Raw genomic sequence first — 23,420 nt, forward strand, 5'->3', positions numbered from 1 at the left:
ATTTTCTAAAAATAAATCTTGAGTTGTGAAGAATTATATACTAAGATTGCATAAAACATTAAGAATATACTTTTGACTAGATTATGTTTTAGTCGTTTAAAGTATAATCTTAGCAAACTATTATCACTTCATCAAGAGACATACTGAAGACAAGTAAGATACTGGGTTAAATGTGGTCTAAAAAAAGGGGTCTAAATCATGGTTTTTAAACCTCAACAGGCTTACTCTATTCAACAGAATGAGCAAAACAAAACAGATACGTATTATAACACGTCTGTAAATGATGAAAGAATTTAGTAGGATTTTATAGTTTAAGAGATGGCGTATGTCCTGATAGTTTAAGAGATAAAGAGCTGGATAAAGTTCAAGGCTAGAACAAATTTCTCAAGGTCACTTACTCAGTTTTTAATAGACATTAGCGAATGTTAGCAACCTGCCCCCCACACCCAAATCATAACCAAACCATATGGCGTAGCTGTAAGTTAACGCTTTGGTCTCTAAATGGAGGACCCTGCATTTGGCTATGTGACATTTAGGAAGTCCTTTAGTTGCTGAGGCCTGATTTTCTTATCTGTAAAATAGATTTGTTTTTTACTCTTCCTTGTTTACAGAGCTGTTAAAGGGCTCCAATAAGACTGTATTTCCTTCTATCCCACAAAATACCATATCTTTTGGTTAAAGGGGTTCGTTTTTGAAGTAATATTCCCTCTAATTTAAATAAAGAGTTAACAGAGAACAAACTACAGTTACTAATACGAGTAATCTGCCCCACTTTCGGGCATGCATAAAAGTTATTAAACATGTGGTTATTAAGCTTATCATACATGCCTGCAATTACTGTTACTGTTACAAAATCAGACCAGGGATTTCAGTTTGTCTCATTTTCCATGTGCTACCCGGTATCTACAAGCAAAATTGTTTGTTGTTTTTTAAATGCATTTTGCATCACACAGATATCACATGATCTCACTCGTCATAGATCAGGGCAATAAGAAAAAAATTCAGAGTACTGAGTACTTGATGCTGAGAGAAAGGGGGGGATTGGAGTAGAGATGGGGATAAAAGAGAGGGCTGGATCGTGATGTCTCAAAATGTGACAATAATATATCCAGGCCTGGCTCCAGACCCACCAAGTCAATCTCTGGGTGCAGCAGGAATCTGCATTTCTAATAAGCCCCCGTGGGAACTCCTGTGTACCCTCAACTTTGAGACTACAGAGCTCTGGTGTATAATGCTTCAGTGCCCCAGTGTTTTTTATTTATCGATTCGGAACTTCACCCTTCACCCCATTTCTCTCAAGGATCTTTGTATCACCCAGGGGATGTGAGGTCTTTTTATTTTAGACTCATCATTCCTAATGGCAGAGGGGAAGGGGAAGTAAGTCCAAGACGAACAGATAAATTTCAGGGAGGAATCACCCCATAAAAGAAATGCTTACTTTCTGGTTCCTACCTCTTTCTTTTTGGACACTTGAGGCCAGAAACTTTTAACTACCAGGGATCAAATTTCTTCGTTTTGGGAGGAGGCTGGGCAGCCTGGAGACTAAGGCCCCCTCTCTGCCAGGCCTGCCTGAGGACAAATAACCTCCAGCAGAATTAGGGCTTTTCTTTCCCTGGTTCAGTTAACCTTTGACACAATCTGGTAAGAAATAGAGATTGAGAGAGAAATGTGGTGATGTCATAGACACTGTATCATCACAGTGTAACACGTTGCTACTCACGTGTCTGTGTGTGATGCTGGTGTAAACAAACCTACTGCGCTGCAAATCATATTAAAGTATAGAGCATACAATTAGGTGCAGTGCATTTGATTTGATAACAATAAGTGACTATGCTGCTGGCTTATGTTTTACTATACTTTTGATCCTCATTTTAGAGTGCACAAAAATAGTATGCTGTGTTACGCCAGCAGCAGCTTCACACGTCTCGTGTTTACCCTGCTGCTTGATTACATCATTTCTCTTGTGCTTGATTTAATCTTGTGTTGTTTTATAAATTGAGTGGAGCCTAAGTGCACAGTGTTTATAGAGTCTACAGTAGTGCACAGTCTGTCCCAGGCCTTCACATTCACCCACCGCTCACTCATTGACTCACCCAGAGCAACTCTTAGTCCTCCAATCATGGTAGGTACCCAGACAGGCGTGCCATTATTTATCTTATATACTAGTACATTTTTTGTCTATCCCTTTCCTATGTTTAGATGTTTATATACACAAATACCCTTGCGCTACGATTGCCTACGGTATTCAGTAACATGCAGTACAGGTTTGTAGCCAGGTGCAATAGGCTATACCAGTGGTCGGCAAATTGCGGCTCGCGAGCCACATGCGGCTCTTTGGCCCCTTGAGTGTGGCTCTTCCACAAAATATCGACTTCTGCGCATGGGCCACGAAGTTTCAATCGCACTGTACATGCATGCCCGCACATGGTATTTTGTGGAAGAGCCACACTTAAGGGGCCAAAGAGCCGCATGTGGCTCGAGAGCCACAGTTTGCTGACCACTGGCTATACCATACAGCCTAGGTATGTAGTAGGCTAGACCATCTAGGTTTGTGTAAGTGCACTCACTCTATGATGTTCGCACATGACAAAATCGCCTAACAATGAATTTCTCAGAAGGTATCTGTTGGTAAGCAGTGCACAACTGTATAAATAAAAGAGATTTTCTTTTATACATGGTATGACAAATACAAAGTTTACTAAGTATTTAAAATACTGAATATAGGCCCTACGCCATCCCTTCCCCTCAATTAATAAACTCTGCAGATAATCAGGAGGATACTATTTAAAAACACACACACAAAAACTATTGGAATAAAAATGGTATCCAGGCCCGAGTTCACAAACTGGCAGGCTTGCAGGGTAATTTTGCCCACAGAGAGGTTTTGTTTAGTCTGCAAAGTGTTGCTGTTGTTTTTAATTTGAATTAGTTGCCAACTTTAAAAAAGGCAACCCGGAATTTTTACATAAAAATCCAAATTTCCGAATTCTCCTGGAAGAGTGCAAGGCTGTTAACAAGGTAATAACTGGCAAAGCTTAGTGGTGGTTGCTTCCTTTAGATGAGTTCTGTGTAAATGGAGGCCCACTACTGAGCCAGCCTCCAATCAGTGCTCACCCCTTGGGCCCCATGCATCACTGGGGTTTGCGGCATTTGGCCTCACCGGGGAATAAACACTACCAGCCAAATGAGGTAGTTCTTTATGGTGAGTTTCACAGCAAGGGGGTCAGGGGATTAGAACCAGATAAGAGGGCTAATGTTTTTCTGCATTTCATTTAGAAATAAAGTGACCTCTGAGTAAACACGGGGAGGCATTTGGGTTGGGCCAGGCCTGGGGGAGGTGTACTCATTCATCCTCCCTCCTCTCCTGCCTCCCGCCCTCACACCCACCCAGTGCAGAGCAAGAGAGACAGAAAGGAAATACAATGGCCACCATCTTGCAGCCCTTGGTAACATCACTGACAACTTGCCGCCTACATTATCTCCTTATCCCAGAGAGACTTGAAATGAGAAACCGAGACCCCCAAGACACCCTACATAAAGGAAGGCCACAAGCATCCAAAATTCTAGAACACGGCAGATAACAGGCTGGGAAGGCCGGGACCCAAGTTTCATGTTTTCAGAGCAGGTTCCCTTCACACACATTGGTTTGTTTGATGAATACATGACTTTGGGCACATTTCTCCTGGTGTCTTAGTTTCCTTATTTGAAATGTAGAACTACCTGGAGTGAAACCAGGAGGCTTCTATCTCAAAAGTAGATAATTTTAAATAAAGTCTTTAGTTAATCTCCTACTGCTAAAATCTGTGAAAATCAGATGAGTAATAATACCTCCTTCCAGCAAGCTTCCCCAAGAGGTAAGTGTTAATAAAGGATGTATGGGTAGCATAAATCAAGGTTCAATTCTAGTATCCAGTGAGCAGCCAGGAGAGTGGCCCTGAGTGAGGGTCAACAGATAATGTGTCCTGGGAAAGTCACTTTTCCCTGGGCTCTGTAATGGGGGGACAGTACTAATTATCTCCCCATTCCTGCTTCAAAAGGACGTTGTAATGTTTATAAACCACTTGGAATACCTCAGGAACAGGGTGACATGAAAACAGGTCATATTCATGTTATTATTAGTCTTACCTCACAAGATGCCGCAGTGGAATGAGAACTTTATAGACACCTGGTAAATATGACTAACGGCTCCCCCTCTCCCAGTGAGGAGAAGGGGAGGGGAATGCAGGCAGCAAAGGAAGCCCAGATCAGCACCCACCTCTGTTCTGATGGATACTGGTTTTCAGGCATCATCTTTGGCATCTGCAGGGGCTGATGTGGTGGCCGGGGGACCGCAAAGGTCTGCTGCTGTGGTCCAGGGTCTGGAAGCGAATGAGGGGTGGGGGCTGGGCCCACACCTTGTACTGGGCCTGCTGCAGCAGGGTGCACGGAAGTGGGCAGAGTTGCCTGAGGTGGGGGAAATAGGGAATTCTGATGGGTGGGTGACAGGGGGGTGGTAGGAGGGGTTAATGGCTTGAACCCAGAGGGAGGCTTCCTATCATAGGCACTGCAAACAGAAAAAGAGAAGGAACCAGTAAGCTGCAATGAAGCCATTAGCTTGGTCACCAGGTCCAGCAGAATGCTGCAGCCCTCGGTTGCCAGGAAATGACAGCATTAACATAGTTAAATTGCTGGCAGCCCTGAGGGAATATTTGTACCTCTGAGAAGTGACAAACACACTGCGTCACAGGGACTATTTAACACTTCTAGCGATTCTTCTCAAAGATAATTTTAGCCTCTGCTTCCAGTTTCCTTTCTCCCCCCTTCCAACCGTGTTCTCCATGTATGTGTGTGTCAGGTGGACAGATGGGGGCAGAATTTACATGTCTGGAGAAGTTTCCCAGACCCTCTCCCAAGTATTCCAGGGTTCCCAGAAATTAGTCAGAATCTTTGTTGAAGACGAATTTCTGCTGTAACATCACTTGAATTAACAACTCTTCTCCTCCCCCCTCTCAAGTAGATCTATGTTTATCTTCTAGAGCAAAGAATGATTTAAAATTAAAGCTTCATTCCTGAGCCTGGATATTCTTAAGTAAAGGGCATAAGCATCAAGGCCTTTTCATATATTCTGATTTGAAGATTACTTCTTTGGTGCTTAAAGTTCACATTAACATATGATAGACACGAAGGAGTATACATTCCCTCCCTCGAAGTCACAGATCAAATATCTCAGTATTCAAGGATTTTTCCCTTGGGGGGGAGGGGGGTTCAGTACCCCAAGCACTGAGTCCTCCCACCACCCCAGTCAGTTGAACAGTTTTGCATTTCATGTTCAGCACAAAGAAAGGCCCATTTGAGCTGGCCTGCACCTAGAGGATTACACTGCAGGTAAAGATGGAGTGTGCTAGCCTGAGTGTCTGCTGAATAATATTTGAAACAGTCAGCTTGAAGGCTACTTTCTGGCCAGCCTTCTCTGGCTCCACTTACCAATAGTTGTAGAGGCACTTTTCTCCATAGTTAGCACCGAGAGCCTGCTCATGGCTGCAGGATGACAGCTCGGAGGAGGGGCTGTGCAGCTCCCGTTTGATCTTGGTTGGAGGTGGGGCATGAAGCACCACTGAAATGAGAAGAGGGAGGACAGCCGATTAATAGGAGCACAGTGCTTCCTTCTGCAAACCCTGAAATGAGCTGATTGTTCTTGGAACTCATGTCAAGTCACATGCCAGAGAAAGCCAAGTGCTTAAATATAGTCTTCCATCTAAAACCCTTAAAAAGTTCTTTTAAAGTGTCATCATATGACACTTTAAAAAATTATTATTTTTTAATCCTCTGATTTTTAAAGAGAGAGAGAGAGAGAGAGAGAGAGAGAGAGAGAGAGAGAGAGAGAAAGAGAGAAAGAGAGAAAGAGAGAAAGAAACATCGATCGGTTGCATCCAGACTGGGGATTGAACCCACAACCTACATGTGTGCCCTGATGGGGAACCTGCAACCAGCTGAGCCACCCAACCAGGGCCAAGTGTCTTTTCCAAATTTCTTTGGTGTTGGGTCTGCTTCCCAGAGGCTCTAAAACACTTAAACATTCTGCAGGTGATGCTCCCCCTTCCTCCCCAGAGCAGGTGTGATAGAAAACCAAGAATTGCAGGCATGAAGAATTTTGTATCCAAAAAGGACAAAACAGCCAAAAACATATTGGTAGACATTACACATTAACTCATCAAAGCCTTGAAATTCCTCTGGCAAATACATTTCATATTTGGAGGCATATTTATAAATTAAATACATGACTTTTTAAAAGTCCCTCCACAAGCAACTCTAAATATCAGGTCTGAATAGGAGACAATTCAACTTTAGGGACATTTCAAACATTTTTAAAAGCAAAGGAGTACAACAAAGGACCAGACCACAACCTAGGAAGGGCTAACTGTACAGGAAATGTCCTGGAAACCTTTGCGCTTATGTGTTTTTTTTCCCAGTGACTCCCCAGGAAGGGCAGGTTTTTATAACTCATCCTTTCATGGATGGTGCCAATTACTTTTCCTCAATGAATGAAATGGTGCACAGAGCTGTTGCTTTCCATTTGGAAGTCAACTGCATATTCCATATGTGATTTTGAGAAGCCAAAGCAACAAGTTTTTCAAGTCAAGGTGACTTACATATAGTAGCCAAACCAAACTGAACTAAATCAAACCAGGTTTGCCTTTTTGGTCTTATCTAGGCGCTACTCATTTTAGAGGGAGCATTTTACCCAAAGTAGGACACACTTTAAAGATGCTGCACTATGTTATATAGTCAGAATTGCTACTCTGTCCAGCTATCCTGGAGGGTGGGGGAAGCACGAATGAGTTAAGCATTTGTGTTAGCCACTTTCCAGTGTATCAAAGGTCTCATTAAATAGCTAACCACAGTCAGTGCCCTGGTAACCCACGAAAATTTTGTTTGACTTAGTGTTTACTCCTAAAATATGTTCAGGAGATTGGCAAATTCTTTGTGATTAAAGGAGGTAGACTTATAGCTCAACAATCATCCCTTTTCTGACTGATAAAACTGAACAATCTTCAGGCCAACTGGTTTTTCAGTGCCTCCTCCAACCATGAATTCTGGTCTCAGAAGTTAACAAATGAGACAGGTAAGTCTATCACTGATGACAAGTTTATAAAGCAAAGTCCTGCCAGTGACTGACTGGAGAGGACAGGTTTTCATAATTTCTTCCCTACATAATGCCAACTGCTATTCCTGAGTGCATGAAATAAGTTCAGAACTGGCAGATTATATTTAGAAGCCATTAGAGTCTCTCCCATGATTTTTTGATGGTGACATCATGGCAGCCAACTCTCAATTGTTATCCAATGTTTTCAGACATTCAGACACAGAAAATGGCTAGGCTTGTTACTGTTAGCATCTTGTTAGTAAACGAGAAGGGAGAGTCAGACAACTGGACACAGAAACCATTTCTCCAAGACAGCACTGCCCCTTTGTCACTACTCGTCTTCTGCCATAAAAGTGTTGGCAAAACAATGAGGAAAGGTGATGATGTCCCAATGTAAACAAAGGTTCTGGGTTTACTTTTCTTACTTTATCTAAAGAAAATAATCCCTGTTTACCTAAGTTTACAATCCCTGTTTTACCTAAGTTTAGAAAGTAAATGATTATGGTACTATTCAATTTTCTCATTTCAGGTTTTAGAAATGTCTTGACATTTTCATGATATTATTATAAATATTATCAGTTCTGATGACAAGACTAACACCAGAGGGTAAGCCAAAGCTGCCCAAAAAGAAAAAAATTTATAATGGCTTCAGGAACAGTGTATATCTACTTTGCAAGAAAATATGAACTGCCAGACAATTCCAAGTCTTGATTTCTTTAAATCTACACAGTACTTCTAGTGTGGACCACACCATTTTGGCTCTAAATTATAAACCTTCTATGACCCCCAAAATTGTCTTATACCTGGGATCCTATATTCTCTACACAAAGGAGTAATTCAAGTAATATCTGGTGAGTGCTATGGTCTGAATGCATGTGTCCCTCTCAAATTCATATGTTGAAATCCTAATGTCCAATGTGATGGTATTAAAAGGTGAGGGAACTTTGAGAGATAATTGGGTAATGAGGGCAGAGCTATGTGAGGATGCCAACTTTCTAGACTCTGAAGAGAGCCCTCATCCAACCATGCGGGCACCCTGATCTCAGACCTCCAGCCTCTAAAACTGTGAGAAGTAAACTTGTTTTTTTATAAGCTACTCAGTCTATGGTATTTTCTTATAGCAGCCTGAATGGACTAAGACAATGAGTGACTGAATGGATTAAATTTCCAATTAATTCTTAACCACATCTAGCCTACAAAGCTAGACACAATGATAGTCATGAATATTTCTTCCCCAGGAATCTACCATTTAAAGGAGAAAGAAGAGAGTGGAACACAGCAGGAATGAGAATTGGAAGTTTCACAGACCACTGATAGGAAAGCCATTAGGGGCCCTGCAAGCAGTAAGAAAGAAGGCTCAGCTCTCCCAAGGAACTGAGCCAGAGGATGTATAAAGGATTCTGATTATGGCACGCGTTAGTCAGAGATAGTGATGTATATTTAAAGCAGGAAAGAAGAAGCCCAAGGAATGCTCCTTGCCTTTAGTCTGTCCCTTCCTTTGGTATATGAGCTTTGTGATGCTGCCTTGAGAAATAAAGAAAATGGCATAGCACCTTGCAGATGGTGCTATGATACTGTGTAGTTATACACTGTGCTTTCAAAAATAGAGTCTTTACCTTCATACAGGTGACATACTGAACGATGACGAGACCTACGCTATAAAGATGGCAACAAACTGAAATTGAGAAAGGATCATGAACTCTAAAATATTTATGAAGTTTGAATTCATAAGTTTGAAAGTAAATGCCAAAAAGGTTGACTATGTGAGTTGGTAAGCATTTTCTACCATTAGAAATTTTTCTCAGAGTTATTGAAGATGGGCCCATAAAGCCAATGGTGCCCTGACAACTCCTGGTGACTATGAACCACATTCCTTGTTGTAAAGATGTCAACCATTCATTTGCTGAGCATCTTCTATGGGCCAGGCATCCTGGAGGCGCTGGGATATGATGATAAGCAAAACAGACACGTTTCTTCATGACATGTATAATTTAGTGAGGAATCTGACTTCTAGCATCTTCTCATAGATATAATTAGAGTTAGACGAGAGCCTCACAGTCCACTTAATCTAGTCCCTTACATATATATATAAGGACCCTGGGCCCAAAGAAGTTAAAGGAATTGCTCAAGGTCTTGGAGCTGCTGCCATTAGAAGGGAGAGGAGGAAATCATTCCCCACTGTCATTTCGGTAATCTACCACCGGGACAGAAATGGGAGATATTTCACTCACCCAATTTGTACATTAAAAATAGAGGACATAAAGCTTTTTTTCAACTAAAACAAGAAAAACACATTACACTTAGTACAAGGGAAACATGCATAAGAACTAATACCTCTGGAAAAGAACAAGGTAGACAGACCAAGAGAGAGGCAGCCAGACGGGCCCTTTAGCATCTACTTTGTGCCAAGTTACTCTTACATACATTATTTTATTTGATCTTCCCAAACAATAAAAAAGTTACTTCCACTGTCTCCATTTTATAGATGAGAAAACCATGGCTTAATAAAGGTAAGTAATCTGTTCTGGTTGCATAGCTGTAAGTGGTCAGGATTTCCACCTAAATAGTTCTTAGTCATTCCGTCACATTGCCTCCCAGATAAAATCTGACAGATAAAGATTACATCATAAAGGGATTAAAGGAAATAGAGAAAGAGATGGAAAAGGAAGACAACACCAAAGAAGAGAGAGGAAGAATACATTTTGCCAGCTCTCAGGGTCTGTATCCTCATGTTTTCTAAAACTGCACTCTCCAGCTGGAGGTACACCTGATACACCTGAATTCATACAAGGACTTACACTTTCTCCTATCTCTAGGCCCAGGATTCCTCCCTCCTCCTTCCTACTGGCAGCTGACATCTCTTGACTCCAGCAGCTTTTACTTCTTATAGTCCTTGCCTCCAGTTCTAGTGTTCCATCTAAAAGATATCATTCTTCCTTCTATATGCTAGCTGACCAAAATCGTCTGCTCCTTTGGACAACTGCAGGCACTTTGGAAGACTTGGTATCTTCTGCAGCCAGCCAATGACTTGCCAACAGGGCACCATTGCCTTGGATACCATCTCTCCACAAGCTCTGCCCTCCTGAAACTGCTACTTGACAATAGTCTCTTAATTCCACCTCTGAGGCAAGAACATTTTCAGGGAGCGGTCTGGACCCTTATTTGACTATGAGACTCTGTTAAGGACCCATGCACAAATATAAATGAGATGCTCTACTTGTCTGGGGTAGGAAAGACAAGGGTGGCTGGCTGACAAGATTTTCAACCCATATCTGTGGGTGTGCACAATAAGGAACAGTGTATGGTGGCTTTGTAGGCCATCATAACACCATTTTAAATTTGGATATGATGTTCACAAGTCAACCAACTTAACTTCATAAATTGCTTTTTTTTTTTTTTTTTTTTTTTACCAGGGAACTCCATGAAAGATTTTTCTCTCTGAAAAATTGATCAAAAGTCATGCCTGATGCTAGCCAATGCAATAAGTCAAGTAAAATAAATAAAAGGTAGGAAAATTAGAATGGAAGAAATATAAGGTCATTATTCACAGATGGCCTGGTTGGGTACACAGAAAATATAATAGTCTCCACAAAGTATAAGTAAGCTAATTTACCAAGATCATTAGGCCAGTATATAAAAAGAACTATTTCTATACATTGTAACTAAAACAATGTGAAATTAAAAAAAATACATCTACAATAGCAACAAATAACATCAAATATCTAGGAAGACATCTAATAAAAAACATGTAAGATACCTCAACTAAAAACTACAATACACTAAGAAAAATTAAAGAACTCTCAATAAAAAGAAGGATATGGCATATTTATGAGCTGGAAAGCTTATTATAAAGATATCAATTCTCCCCAAATTTATGTATAAACTCAAGGTAACCCCAAACAAAATCTCAGCACTACTACAGGAATGAGGATGAAATGTAAATTACATTCAACATGGGATTTCATAAACATGTTGAGCAAAAGAAGCTAGACATAAAAGGGTACATACTACATGGGTCCATTTGTATAACATTCAAAAGGAGACAAAACTAATCTATGGTGTTTAAAGTCAGGATGACTGGTTTAGGGGGCACAAGGAATCTTCTTGTGTTCTGGTAAGTTCTAGGTCTTGATCTAAATGTTTATACAGTTGGTGAAAATCTATCAAACTGTACTCTTATGATTGCTGTATGTTATTTCAATTAGGTTTCTATTTTTTTGCTAAGGAGCCCTATCCATCATCGAGTTAATAGTTACTAAGATGTCTAAAATTTTAGCAATTCTAGACATCTTAGTGTGTGATGGTATAGAAGCAGCCTTTCAAAGAAATACCCCACTTGTTTTAAAAGAGAAAAAATAGACAAATTGGCCCATTCAAGAGAAATAATAATTCCCTTTGCCGCTAAAACCTGTTTCTTGCCCACAAGTACAGGCCTATGGAATCTATCCAAGGAAGCTACCCCATGCCAGTGCTGGCTGTGAACTTTGCTGTTACAGCTTCGAGGATCAAAACAAAGGAAAATACTTTTGTTGAATGTTATGATGAACAACAATTTAAGTCACAAGAAATAGTTTTGTTTCTTTTCTTAGAAAGACAAAAAGCCCCCACAAAAAACACAACACACTTTGTCCAATAAACCTTTACTTTGGTGTTTCATAATCATCAAAGTTGCAACAAGTCGCAGACTGTTGTGAATACATACAACATGTATGCAGTTGTTAAGTGTTAGAGAAATTGCCAATCAGTTATACTGCCATCTGAGAGGGAGAAAGAACAAGCTAGTCCTTATTACTCCCGCTTCACACACAGGCTTTGCCTGCCTTCCACCAGTTGTTGTTCAGATCTTGTTTGGGGGGTTTTTCTCTTCTCTTCTGCAGTTTCATTACCTTCATCTGGGGCAGACTCATCTTTCCCACATCAGCTGTGCAAGACTGACCTCAGGGAGAACCTTATTTAGTCACACTCGGCAGCCATGATCTTCTTACTTTACATGGAAAGTTGTGTCTCATGCGGAAGTTGACCAGAATGGCATGTCCATGAGGCTAGGTCTCAGGTGGCCAGCCTCGGTCTGCAGAGCCTCTCACAGCACTTCTGAACAAACATGATGTGGAACGGACATAGTCGCGGTCAGAGACTTCTCAGGATTCCAGAGCCGTAATCCTGAAGTGAAGGTCTATTCCTAAGCTTATTACTCTCTTTGCCACCAACTTTAGCTCACTGTTCCTCTCTTAAACCATTACCACCCATCCTCATTTCCCTCCATACTAAGAAATATGTGCTGTGTAGTTCAAGAATGTGGGGATGAAGGAGCCTGAGGCATTTGCCCACACTATTCTTTGGATATGACAGTGAGTGGAACACAAGGAAGGCAGGCAAAGGGAAAGACTATCAAGCAGATGGACATGTGAACATAAAATGACACTGCAAAACAGAACTGAGGAAGCCACCTGGAAGACAGGTGTGTCTTCTTCTCCCCTGATTTACCCCTAGCTTGTCAGAGTACCCCATTGCCAAAGATCAAAGGGCTTAAGTCACCAAATGCAGCATCCCTTGGTTTCTTCGGTTTGAAGAGTACAAACAAAGCAAATGGCCTACTTCCCAACACAAGGCTGCCTTTCCCTTTTTAGGACATTTTGGGACAAAGCTAATTAGTAAGAAAAAAAGGGGTAGACAGTATGAGGCTTATTTTTTAAGTTGTCCCATATTACCAGAAGAGGTCGGAAATATGTTATTATTCTAGGGCTCAGAAGATTAGAAATTCATTTCAAGCATAAAATATATTGTTAATAGCTCAATATTCTTTGTAATTGCTATAGCAGCACTAGTGAAGGACAAGGATATGGCACCTGTTCTGGGAAACAAGAGGTTCAAGGGAGATAAAGTAAGTGGTTCTGGCACTTAACAAAGAACATCTGGAAAAGGAGATGCCTTTTGGTTTTCCAAACCAAATAAGAGACCTGCTTAAACTTATTTAATGGTTAACATCAATTCTGCCTAGAAATAGTTTCCAAAAATAAAAACTTTAAGTGTTATCAAATTTAGTTAGGGGGCACAGGTTCTAAATGAAGACTTGGAGGAGGTATAGGGGAATGTGCCATTTTCTTTAATATCTGACACAGCTAAGATTTGAAAGCATATATTCAAAAGTTGAATATAGTGAAAAATCACCCATAAATCAATTATTTAGTAAGCTATGCTAAATTTTTAAAAAAATAAGTCCCTCAAAAGCCCTCTCCTGAACATGCACAAGCTATCTCTGACCAGGTATCTCCATCTGACTCACTGTTTTTACCAGTGTTTTATTTTATTTATTTATTTTATATATTTTTATTGATTTCAGAGAGAAAGGGAGAGGGAGAGAGAGATAGAAACATCAGTGATGAGAGAGAATCATTGATTGGCTGCCTCCTGCATGCCCCACACAGGGGATCGAGCCCACAACCTGGGCATGTGTCCTGACGGGAAATCGAACTGTGACCTCCAGGCTCATAGGTCAACACTCAACCACTGAACCACAGAGGCTGGACTTTACCAGTGTTTTAAAGTCAACACATGGATATCAGATGTGAGAATAGACAACAGGAGATTTCCAGACTTAAACAGGAGAGGAGACTTCCAGATTTAAGATTAGCATTCCTATATGTTTGCATTTCTGTATATCCTTTAAAAATGTATCCTAAAAAAGTCAAAACTACAAAACAACTGACTAGGCCTCTTAAAAAACCTCAGTGTTATGAGGGAAAAAATGTAGGCAGATTGTAAAGATTGAAGATGAAAGAGGCATAACAATAAATGCAATATATGGTTCTTAATGGAATCCTAGATAAAAAAACAGTATCAATATCAGCTATAAAAGACATTTGGGAACAACTGGGGAATTCTGAATATTAGTGGATAAAAGTTAATTTCTATGTAGAAGAATGTCCTTAATCTTTGGAGATGTACACAAAAGTATTTGGAGGTAAAATATCAAAATGTCTGCAACTTACTTCAAATGATCCAGAAAAAAAAAATTTATATATAGAGAAATGCAACAAATGTAGCAATGTTTTAAAAATAAATCAGTAAAGCAGGTATAATACCCCATCTCTGAGATACTTAGAGGAAAAAAATCCCTTTATCTTATGGTTGACTAAAAAGGTCACAAGTAGATGTGCAAAGAACTTCAAAACCATGCATTCACACATGAGGAAAGTCACCCAGGCCTATTACCAAAATGAAAGGATACTGACCTGTTTATTTGTACCTCTACTATGTTTGGATAACATAGCCCCAGGAATCTAAAATTACACAAGGACAAATGTTGGTCATACCCTAACTTCTAAGCCAGTGGCTCTCAAATTTTGTGTGTGGCTCTGGCCCACTTAGAAAGGAGAAGGGAACACCCAGGAGCAGACAAAATGAAAACTGCTACTCCTGTCAACATGATTATTCCCCATTGCCCCCTCTTCCAACTGATGCTGTAAAACAACATCAATTATATAAGTACCAATATTAACAAAACTGAAATCTATTAGTAATTCCATATAGATATTACTATACATAAACTAAAACAGATGTCCACCTCCAGACCACAAAGCATTCTTGGGGGAAAAAATGGAGAACATTCATTCTTTGAATATACATGCCCAAGAGGTTTAGAACATTACCAAAACAGCTAGATAACGCATTAGATTTCATCCCAGAGTATTCAAGAGGATATAGTACAACCCTGGCCAGTTTTCCTACGTGGTTAGAGCCTTGGCCCGAGCACCCAAGGGTCACAGGTTCAATTCCCGGTCCAGGGCATGTACATGGGTTGCAAATTCAATCCCCAACTCTGGTCGGGTGAGTGTGGGAGGCAACCAATCGATGTATCCCTCTCACATCGATGTTGCTTTCTGTCTCTCTCTCTCCCTCCTTCTCTTCCATTCTCTCTAAAAATCAATGGGAAAAATATCCTCGGGTGAGGATTAAGAAAAATAAAAGGAGGATATAGTACAACCATCACCAACCTGTGAAGGTTGACAAAATTAAAAATAATTAAAGTTTTCTTCCTTGAGTTTCTCCTTTATGCTCTTCCCCACAAAGCAGCTGGTTTGGCTCCTTCTGGCCATAAAGGCTGAGCAGGGCCAGGGCCAGAAGCTCGAAATGGGTGGCTGTTGGGGAGCACACGAGACTTGGTTGGAAAGTTTGTAAGAGGACATTCTGAGAAAAGGGAAGTGTGCTGAAGGCGGCCCGCCCTGTTTATCGGAATTCCAAATTAGGGCAGTGCCGAAGGCAGCGCCCCTGATTATTCCTTGACCTTTCCAAACAAGTCTCCTGTGCTCCCCAACAGGTGGCCTGGGCTTTTGGTGCTCTGAGCCTTAAGGAAAAATGACACAAGTGTTTCTGGGGGCTCCAACTGGTCCAGCCTAGCTTGACAGCCTAGGACAGTGGTCGGCAAACTGAAGTTCGCGAGCCACATGCAGCTCTTTGGCCCCTTGAGTGTGGCTCTTCCACAAAATACCGACTTCTGTGCATGGACCACGAAGTTTCAATCGCACTGTACATGTGCGCCCGCACGTGGCATTTTATGGAAGAGCCACACTCAAGGGGCCAAAGAGCCGCATGTGGCTCGCGAGCCGCAGTTTGCCGACCACTGGCCTAGGAGATCAGAAAGGAATGTGGAGCTGAAGACCCACATTGTGTTAAAGAAAGTCTGTTGGAGAATCCTCTGTATATTTATATCCTAGGAATCAAGGATGGACGTAGGACTCTCATGTGGAATCAGGGCTTTCTGTGCAACTCGTGGTAAAGATGACAAACATCTGGTACAGCCAACAGCTAGGTAAGCATACCACATACAGGGGCTGAGATTTCAGGGCAGGCTCCTTCTACAATCTCAAACTACAAGAAAAGTTGAATTTGTCCTGGACAAAGTCCTACAAGAAGGAAGCAAGGCTTCTGCTCTGGGGTAGAATTTGGTATCAGTAAGTATAGGAACCGATCTCTTCAGGCCTGACACGGTGCAGCAGTATTCAGAATTTTAGGCTGGTGATTCATCATGGTGGTGGTGCTGGGTGGGTGGGGTTATGGTGTTGATTACTCCAGGTAATTTCCTACTTGTCCTGTTTTCTCAGTGAGGGCCCAAACACTATCATGCTAATGGTTTATTGCAGGGTCCTAGGGGTCAGGATCAACCATGAGGAAGCAGAATTCATTAATTAACAATTGTAGAAGTCCTTCCTATATGGTCAATATCATCTGTACAAGAAATAACAAAAGAGCCAAATTAGCAACTGATAAAGCTAGTTCCTGGAACATTTGGTTCCAGGAATCAGATTTCTCCTATGCAGTGGCAAAAACCTATAGTCAGCAGGAGAGAGGCTTCAGGAGTTGGTGTGTGAACAAAAAAACACTCTATTTTTCATGATTTAGAGCTAGAAACTTGGGATAATATAATCAGCTCAAAAAATAAGAAAAAAAGGCTCTGCACTTCTGACATAACCTATGGGAAAAGTCAGAACTAACAAATAGGGTTAGGGTTACATTAATATAGAAACAGGACCAACCCGCGAGCGAGACTTAAGTCTTGATGATCATGCATAAAAATGGCTGGGGAATACCAGAGTGAAAGAATAGCCAATGAGACTGGAGCCAGGTCTTGGTCCACTGGGAAAAGGGATGAGGGAGGAAGACACCTTTCTTGCCCATAAGAGTAGGTGGAAATTTATACCAAGTATTTGGAAGTTCAAGAGCTGGAAGCTGTATGGGATGCAAGCCAGGAATACTGTGTTGGTGAACTCCTATTAAAAAGTGATAGGCATTTACTTGATAGTGTGGAGACTGTGTCTCCAGAGAGCCCTCTCTCAATTCACAACAGGGATGGTAGAAAAACAGGCTAAACAGGGTCATGAGAAGATCCTATATAATAAAAGCCTAATATGCTAAGTGTCCGACGTTCGTTCGACTGTTCAACCAGTCTCTATGATGCACACTGACCACCAGGGGGCAGATACTCTGACCAGTAGGTTAGCTTGCTGCTGGGGTCCGGCCGTCGGGACTGGACAAGATGGGTTGGACACCTCTGAAGCCCTCCCGCAGTCCCTCCCCTGCCCCGATAGTGCACCAGTGGGGTCCCTTGGCCTGGCCTGCGCCCTCTAGCAATCCGGGATCCTTCGGGGGATGTCGGAGAGCCAGTTTCGGCCTGATCCCTGCAGGCCAGGCCAAGGGATCCCACCAGTGCACAAATTCGTGCATGGGGCTTCTAGTTATTTCAGAATTCTGAAAATGCAAACCCTGAAGCCTTGAACATAGCATTAGAAAGTAAAGGGAGCTTAGCCTAGCAGGTGTTGCTCAGTGGTTAGAGCGTCGACCTGTGGACTGAAGGGTCCCAGGTTCGATTCTGGTCAAGGGAATGTACTTCGGTTGCAGGCTCCTTCCTGGTCTGACCCTGGTCAGGACTCATGCAAGAGGCAACCAATCGGTGTGTTTCCACATCGATATTTCTCTCTGTCTTTCCCTCTCTCTTCCACTCTCTCTAACAATCAATGGAAAAATATCCTTGGGTGAGGATTAAAAAAAAAAAAGTAAAGGGAGCTTAGAAAAATAGTCCAATTTAAAAAAATACACAGGGATGGGCAAAAGTAGATTAAAATTACCAGCCATCATTACCTAAAAGATAAATTGTGTGTAAGAATACAAAATAATAATAATATGACAAAGAATACAATAAGTAATAAATAAATAATAATACAAGTATAAACTGTGTTTTGCATACTGACAACTATAAACCTACTTTTGCCAACCCTTGTATAAATAGCATTAGCAGAGAGTGGAATCTGAAACAACTCTAAGAGGCCACCTGCAAAGGCAGTGGAATTTCTCCCAGAGTACAGGAATTAGAGTTACTGATAGAGTTTCTCCCACCTGGGTTTTAAATCAGACAACAGAATGGATACCATGGAGAAGTTAAAACCACAAGGCTGTTCTCTGTAAGCCTCTCTTCCATTTTCTGTTTATCTCGGATAACCCTAAATCTCTGCTATGGACTTGAGCTGACAACAGCAACATGGGCCTAAGTGGAGCCACAGATAATGCATTGGGCTTGCAGATCTTTCTTTTCTCTGGGGAAATGCTGGCAGTACCTAGGATTGGTGCTTGGATGACAAGATGCTGCAGTGCTCACATTGGCTTGGAGAGGGAAGTGTTTGTAAATTTTGTTTGCATAGGGATGGTGTTATTTTATGCCCTTACTGCTCTCTGGAATGTGGATTATGTGCTACAAGACAGACTCAACACTGGAGAAGCCCAGCTCCAAAGATGCCAAAGCACATTAGCGGTCTCAGTGTAAGGGCCCCCCATGTTGCAGCTTCCATTAGACCCCAAAACAAAGTCCTTCTGGTTAGAATAAAAGATGAAAATAATGGTTTTATGTGTATAAAGAGACTTTAATTTCTCTGAGGGAAGGGGAGGCGGTTGACCTAACAAGGGGATTACTGGGGGCCTTATTGGGGGCATTCTTTACACTGCTGGGGTCATATAATTTAAACTACAGTATGTTTATATTATCTAGTGGCTTCATAGAATGGGGAGGAGAGGAGGTGATTTAGAGTTCTGCTTCTACTAGTCCCAGCTCAATGATTAGAACATCCCCCCCAAATTTCCTCCCTCCTACGCTCCTCCTCCCATTGCCTCTTTCAACAATAGTAGCAGCTGGTCAGCAGGCCAGCACATGGTATCTCAAAATCAAATTTCTCCCATGAAAGTCAGTTTGGGAAGTGACTGTAAAATGTACAACTGCAACCCAAAGGTTGGAATAGTACCACTCAGGCTGACCACTTGACATGTAGGGGGTGGGAGGATGTCCTATCCTTCACGGGAGCTTGAGGCTTCCCCTACCTGTTCACTCCCCCTCCAGAGAGGAAAACATGTGATCCAATTCAAGGATGACACCCAGGTCCTAGAGGACAGTGATGAGATAGCTTTGGCTAAGAAGAGCAAAAGTGGCCCTCAAGGCAATTTACATCTTCAGTTGCAAGGAGCTTGGAAGCTGCTCTTCAGCCTGGGAAGAAGTCGGGGTAATAATGGGCCTTCTGAGAAGGACAGTCCTCAAGGCTGACCAATGGTCCAAGGACAAGTCTATCCGGGTGAAGAATTTGGCTGTTCATGTCCTTGGTCATCAACTAGGAGGGCCAGTTGCTAAATGGAATTTGGGATACTGGCCTTGTCCTCTCTTCACCTCTATCGCTACTAACAATAATGACATGAGTGACTTTTAAAGATTTCTATTCTAAGTCTGGCTAAAATAGGAGGAAAGAGATTCTTTGTATTAATGCTTCTTCTCTCTTCCTCCCAACAGAAGTGGTTGTGCTAGGAAGGGGAGCCCAACAAGGATGTATGTACCAAACTAGGAATGTCCTGACTCACAGATGGGGAACTGGTGAAAAACAAGTGTCTATCACGGAATAGCTGCATCTCATTCTTGGCACAAAACTGCAAATCTTTCAAATAGTCATTTCCAAACAGAAAATTCTCTGTTATCAATTAAAGGAGATAATTTAATACCGATGGTCGTAGAGAGGGTTTTTTCCCCCCCAGATAAACGAGTTTCAGATTTACTTCCTTTAAGTGCACACTCTCTCCACACTTCAGAATTATTTTTGAAGTATAGGTTGGATTTGTGCAGTTCCTTTTCTTCAAAGAACTCATTTATCCTAACAATTTAGGTTTGCTACTTTAGAATTCTGAAAAAGGAAACCCAGAGGCCTTGAATGTGAGAGTCAGAAATTAAAGGGAGGAAAAGGGAGCTTAGAAAAGAACAGGCCCAACTTTGATGGAGGTAGGGCTTGTATATTAATAGATAGGGGCTCTTTCATAAAAATATTGTGTACAGGATAAATATTTCTAATTGCGTAAGATATCACATCCCCATACTTGTGGGCTATGGAGACACCAAAGCATCTGACAGTCAAATAAAAGGCTTGTCCGAGTGTACAGAGCTGGCCACGAGGAGAGTCAAGATAGAAATAAGTGGTTCCTCTGGTTTTGAATGCACCGTCCCCTTTCCACTGCCACAGGCTGGATCTTTTTAGGCCTGCAGCTTCGAGGCCTTGCTTCCACCTGGGGTGTTTGGTTACCTTCAAGTTCAAGGTGACTGACTGTCCTAATTATGCCAGAAGGAGGGGCTGAGTATGATTCATACCATCTACTTTCCTGGGGCAGCTGTTCAAAAAATTTTAATATTCAGTCTTTACCAATACGATAGACAACTATTCGTTTAATTTTCACAGTTGAGAAAGAGGCCTAAAGAGAGCTCTGTCCTCCCAACTGGAGTTTTACTAGAGATGACAGGATGGCTTCCTCTACCGTGGGCCTTTGGTCAACCCTAGATTTTACCACGGAAGGCTACTCACTGTGGAACGCACCATCAGGTAAAGGGGAAACAGGGCACTTTTCCTGAAAGGGGAAAAAATGCAAAAACTAAACCTTCTCTAACATCCCTTCTATAATTTATTTCCAATTTATATAATTCTCATTTAAATTGGCAGTAAAGGGAATACTTGAAATAGGATCTAAGCACTGTGGAAAAATTTATCTTCCAATTTAAAATTCATCTTTAAAATCTGACAGGAGAAAATCCCAGCTAGAGGAATCGGTGCCTCTTGCGAACCATTCCTTCTATCTATAGCCCTCCTCCCAAAGCCGCAACCCAGCAAGGGTGTCAAGGGTGCCTAAACTGTGGCTGTTCTCTTGCACATGCTCTTTCTGGGAACCGTAGCACTAGCTGCACAAAGTCTAAATGCAGCCTAGGAAGACTTGGCTAGTGTGTGTGTTTAAAAGAGGAACCAGAAAATGAGAAGTAGCCCTAACTAGTTCTTTTCCATTTATCTCTAAGGTCATCCCAAGGGCTCTCAGAACTCAGGTCTTGAGACCCTCTACAGAGTTACTTCCCTACCAGCTAGAGGCTGGACTTGGGGGCTGTTGAATGATGGGGTGGAAAGGGGACATAACAGAGAATGTGGTAGGGTGCAAATACATTCACCAAGTACTGGCTGTGTGCAGAGCAGGTGCTATGGCTGAGACAGGCATGAGGAAACATAAGGCAGGGATTCTCTGCTATTGGAGACACTTAGAGCCAAAGAGAATTTGTTTCCTGTTTCAACAGAATGAAAATTGGGAAGCAGGGACTAGGGTTAATATTCATCAAGATTCCAAATACTGCACATTAAATCCCTATGCTGCTTTCTCCCTATTCCTCAGGAAATAAGATTCCAGGCTGGTGGGGAACGAAAGGAATTAAAAGGGAGTTGAGGAGGGCAGAAATGTTCCGACTGGAGGCATCCCTCAACACAGTGAAGTTATGACCACTAAATTATTCTCTACCAAAATTCAGCTTAGGAAGCTTAGGGTAGGCATTCCAGGATCTGGTCTTTACAGTGGGCGGTCACATAGAATAGTCCCCCCCCCCCCCCTTTCTATTCTACTCTTTCTAGGGGAAAAGTATAAAAGATCCTCATTAAGTGTCCTTTCAGGCAACTGCAAAGCATTTGCAGGCCCTGGGCTGGAAAGTGTTTATGTAAGCTGAAGTCCTCCTCAGCAGGCACAGACATCAGCATCCTCTCACACAGCCGATATCTAGGGTTACCTCCTGAGAGGTTTCAAACTCCCTCACAAAAGGACAATCTGCCCAGGCCTGTTCTTTTTTTTAATAGAGAAGGACCAACTTATATCAAGGGAACTATTTACGAAAAAAACCTCCTTACAGCAAAACACAGATGCAAACAGCCTCATTTTGGTTGTGAGGATAAGGATTAGGGACTAAGAAGAGCTTTTTAAAAAACCCTGAGGAAATTGCACTGGATTACTATTAAGTTTTGTTTTGCTTTTTAACTGGTTGTCCTTTTTAAGCGCATCATACAGCCCGGGTCTAGCCCACACAGCCCTTGGGGTAGTCTGTGAGGTGTTAGCCAAGATACTGGAGGATGTTTAGGGGGTGCTACTGAGGCTAGTGTACCCCTAGAACCGGGCCTCATTCTGGGGTGAGGCTACCCTGGCTCTGGAGCAGAAGCAAGGCATTTGAGGAGCACCCACCGGAAGGGTTGCAGACATAGTAGGGCTCCCCTATAGCTGAGTCCTAGTCTGGGAAGTGTCATTTTAAGATGACACATATCTGACCACAATGGGAAATTAATTAGAAGAAGGAAGGCCAAAGAGTAGAGAAACTACAGCTTTGTCGCTCCCATGTTAAAATGTAAGTCTGAGCAAGAAATACTGGCACGGGGGGGGGGGGGGGGGGGCCGGCAAACAGCCGTTCTTCAGGCCAGGAGGGAAGACTGGAAACTGCAGCAGGCGAGCGGGCGGCAAACTTCACTAGGAAGCTAGAGACCCAGCCCCAGGGGGAGCAGGAGATAAAAGGGTAATATCCTCAGATCAAGTCTCAACACCGCTCCCTCCAGGGAAGCTAACCCACCCTCTCCTATTATCACTCCTTTTAGAGAGACCACGAACGGAGACCACGAAAGGGGGGCCAGATGGGTCAGCAGCAGCCCTTCTGGCCGGGCAGTTGAAGGGTTAAAGTCAGCACTTGAAAGAAAACTCAAACCCCATTAAGCCCAGGCTCGGAGAACAGGGAGCAGCAGGGAAGCCAAAGGAAACTAATTTTGGAGGTTCTCCAAGCTGCCAATCACAAGCATATTTCTAACAGTCCCAGTGTTGTTTGAGTTGGTTGTTTTTCCACAAGCTACACAATGGGGTCTGGTTATTCATTGAAAAAGTCTGCGAGGGAGCCCCGCCCTCCATTCACAACCAATTTGGAATGCTCCATTCAGCAAGAGGGGGACTCGCAGCTCGGCTCACTGGGGCAGGCGGAGCAGAGCCCAGCTGTCGCCGCAGGGACGCTTGCTCGCCCAGCGCGTTGTTTATGTAAGAAATTCAGACGCTGCAGGCGCCTGCCCGCTCCGCACCCTCCCTAAGATTCAGATGGCTCAGACTGGGGCTGAAATCTGCAAGGGTGTGCAAGTCCGCTCCGAGTGGGGTCGGCCAGTGCCCGCTGGCAAAGGGGGAGGGGCGAAAGAAAACTATCTTGGACTGCCTGGTTCGGATCGGACTGTCGCTACCAGCCGAGAGAAACAGACTTCAGCGGTATTTCTCCTGCCCCCGGGGAGAGCTGGTTTGCATTAGAGGACAGCTTTCTCTGGAAGCTGGCCTTCGCAGACTCCTTGCTTTTGCATTCATTGCCAACTGCTACATCGGGAGCCACCTGGCTTTCCCCTCAAGGGAGAGGGTCTCTGGAGACTCTACTCTAGATTCTGTGGCTGCAGAGTGGGAGGCGGCA

At 42.6% G+C, this 23,420-nt stretch overlaps 1 protein-coding gene across 2 annotated transcripts in view; it reads right to left on the bottom strand.

The window, feature by feature from the left end:
• ETV5 (ETS variant transcription factor 5) overlaps window positions 1-23,420 on the bottom strand; it is a 57,195-nt gene that overhangs the window by 23,292 nt on the left and 10,483 nt on the right. The window contains exons 6-7 of one of the 2 annotated variants that reach the window (XM_059687283.1): window positions 5,464-5,593; window positions 4,256-4,543 (exon numbers count right to left, since the gene is read on the bottom strand). In XM_059687283.1, the coding sequence (XP_059543266.1) occupies window positions 4,256-4,543; window positions 5,464-5,593 (418 nt within the window). Of the gene's footprint in view, window positions 1-4,255; window positions 4,544-5,463; window positions 5,594-23,420 lie in introns of those variants that run through there. The other variant, XM_059687284.1, reaches the window with a different exon arrangement.

The sequence above is a fragment of the Myotis daubentonii genome, chromosome 3, assembly GCF_963259705.1.
Source record: "Myotis daubentonii chromosome 3, mMyoDau2.1, whole genome shotgun sequence".
Classification (NCBI taxonomy): domain Eukaryota; kingdom Metazoa; phylum Chordata; class Mammalia; order Chiroptera; family Vespertilionidae; genus Myotis; species Myotis daubentonii.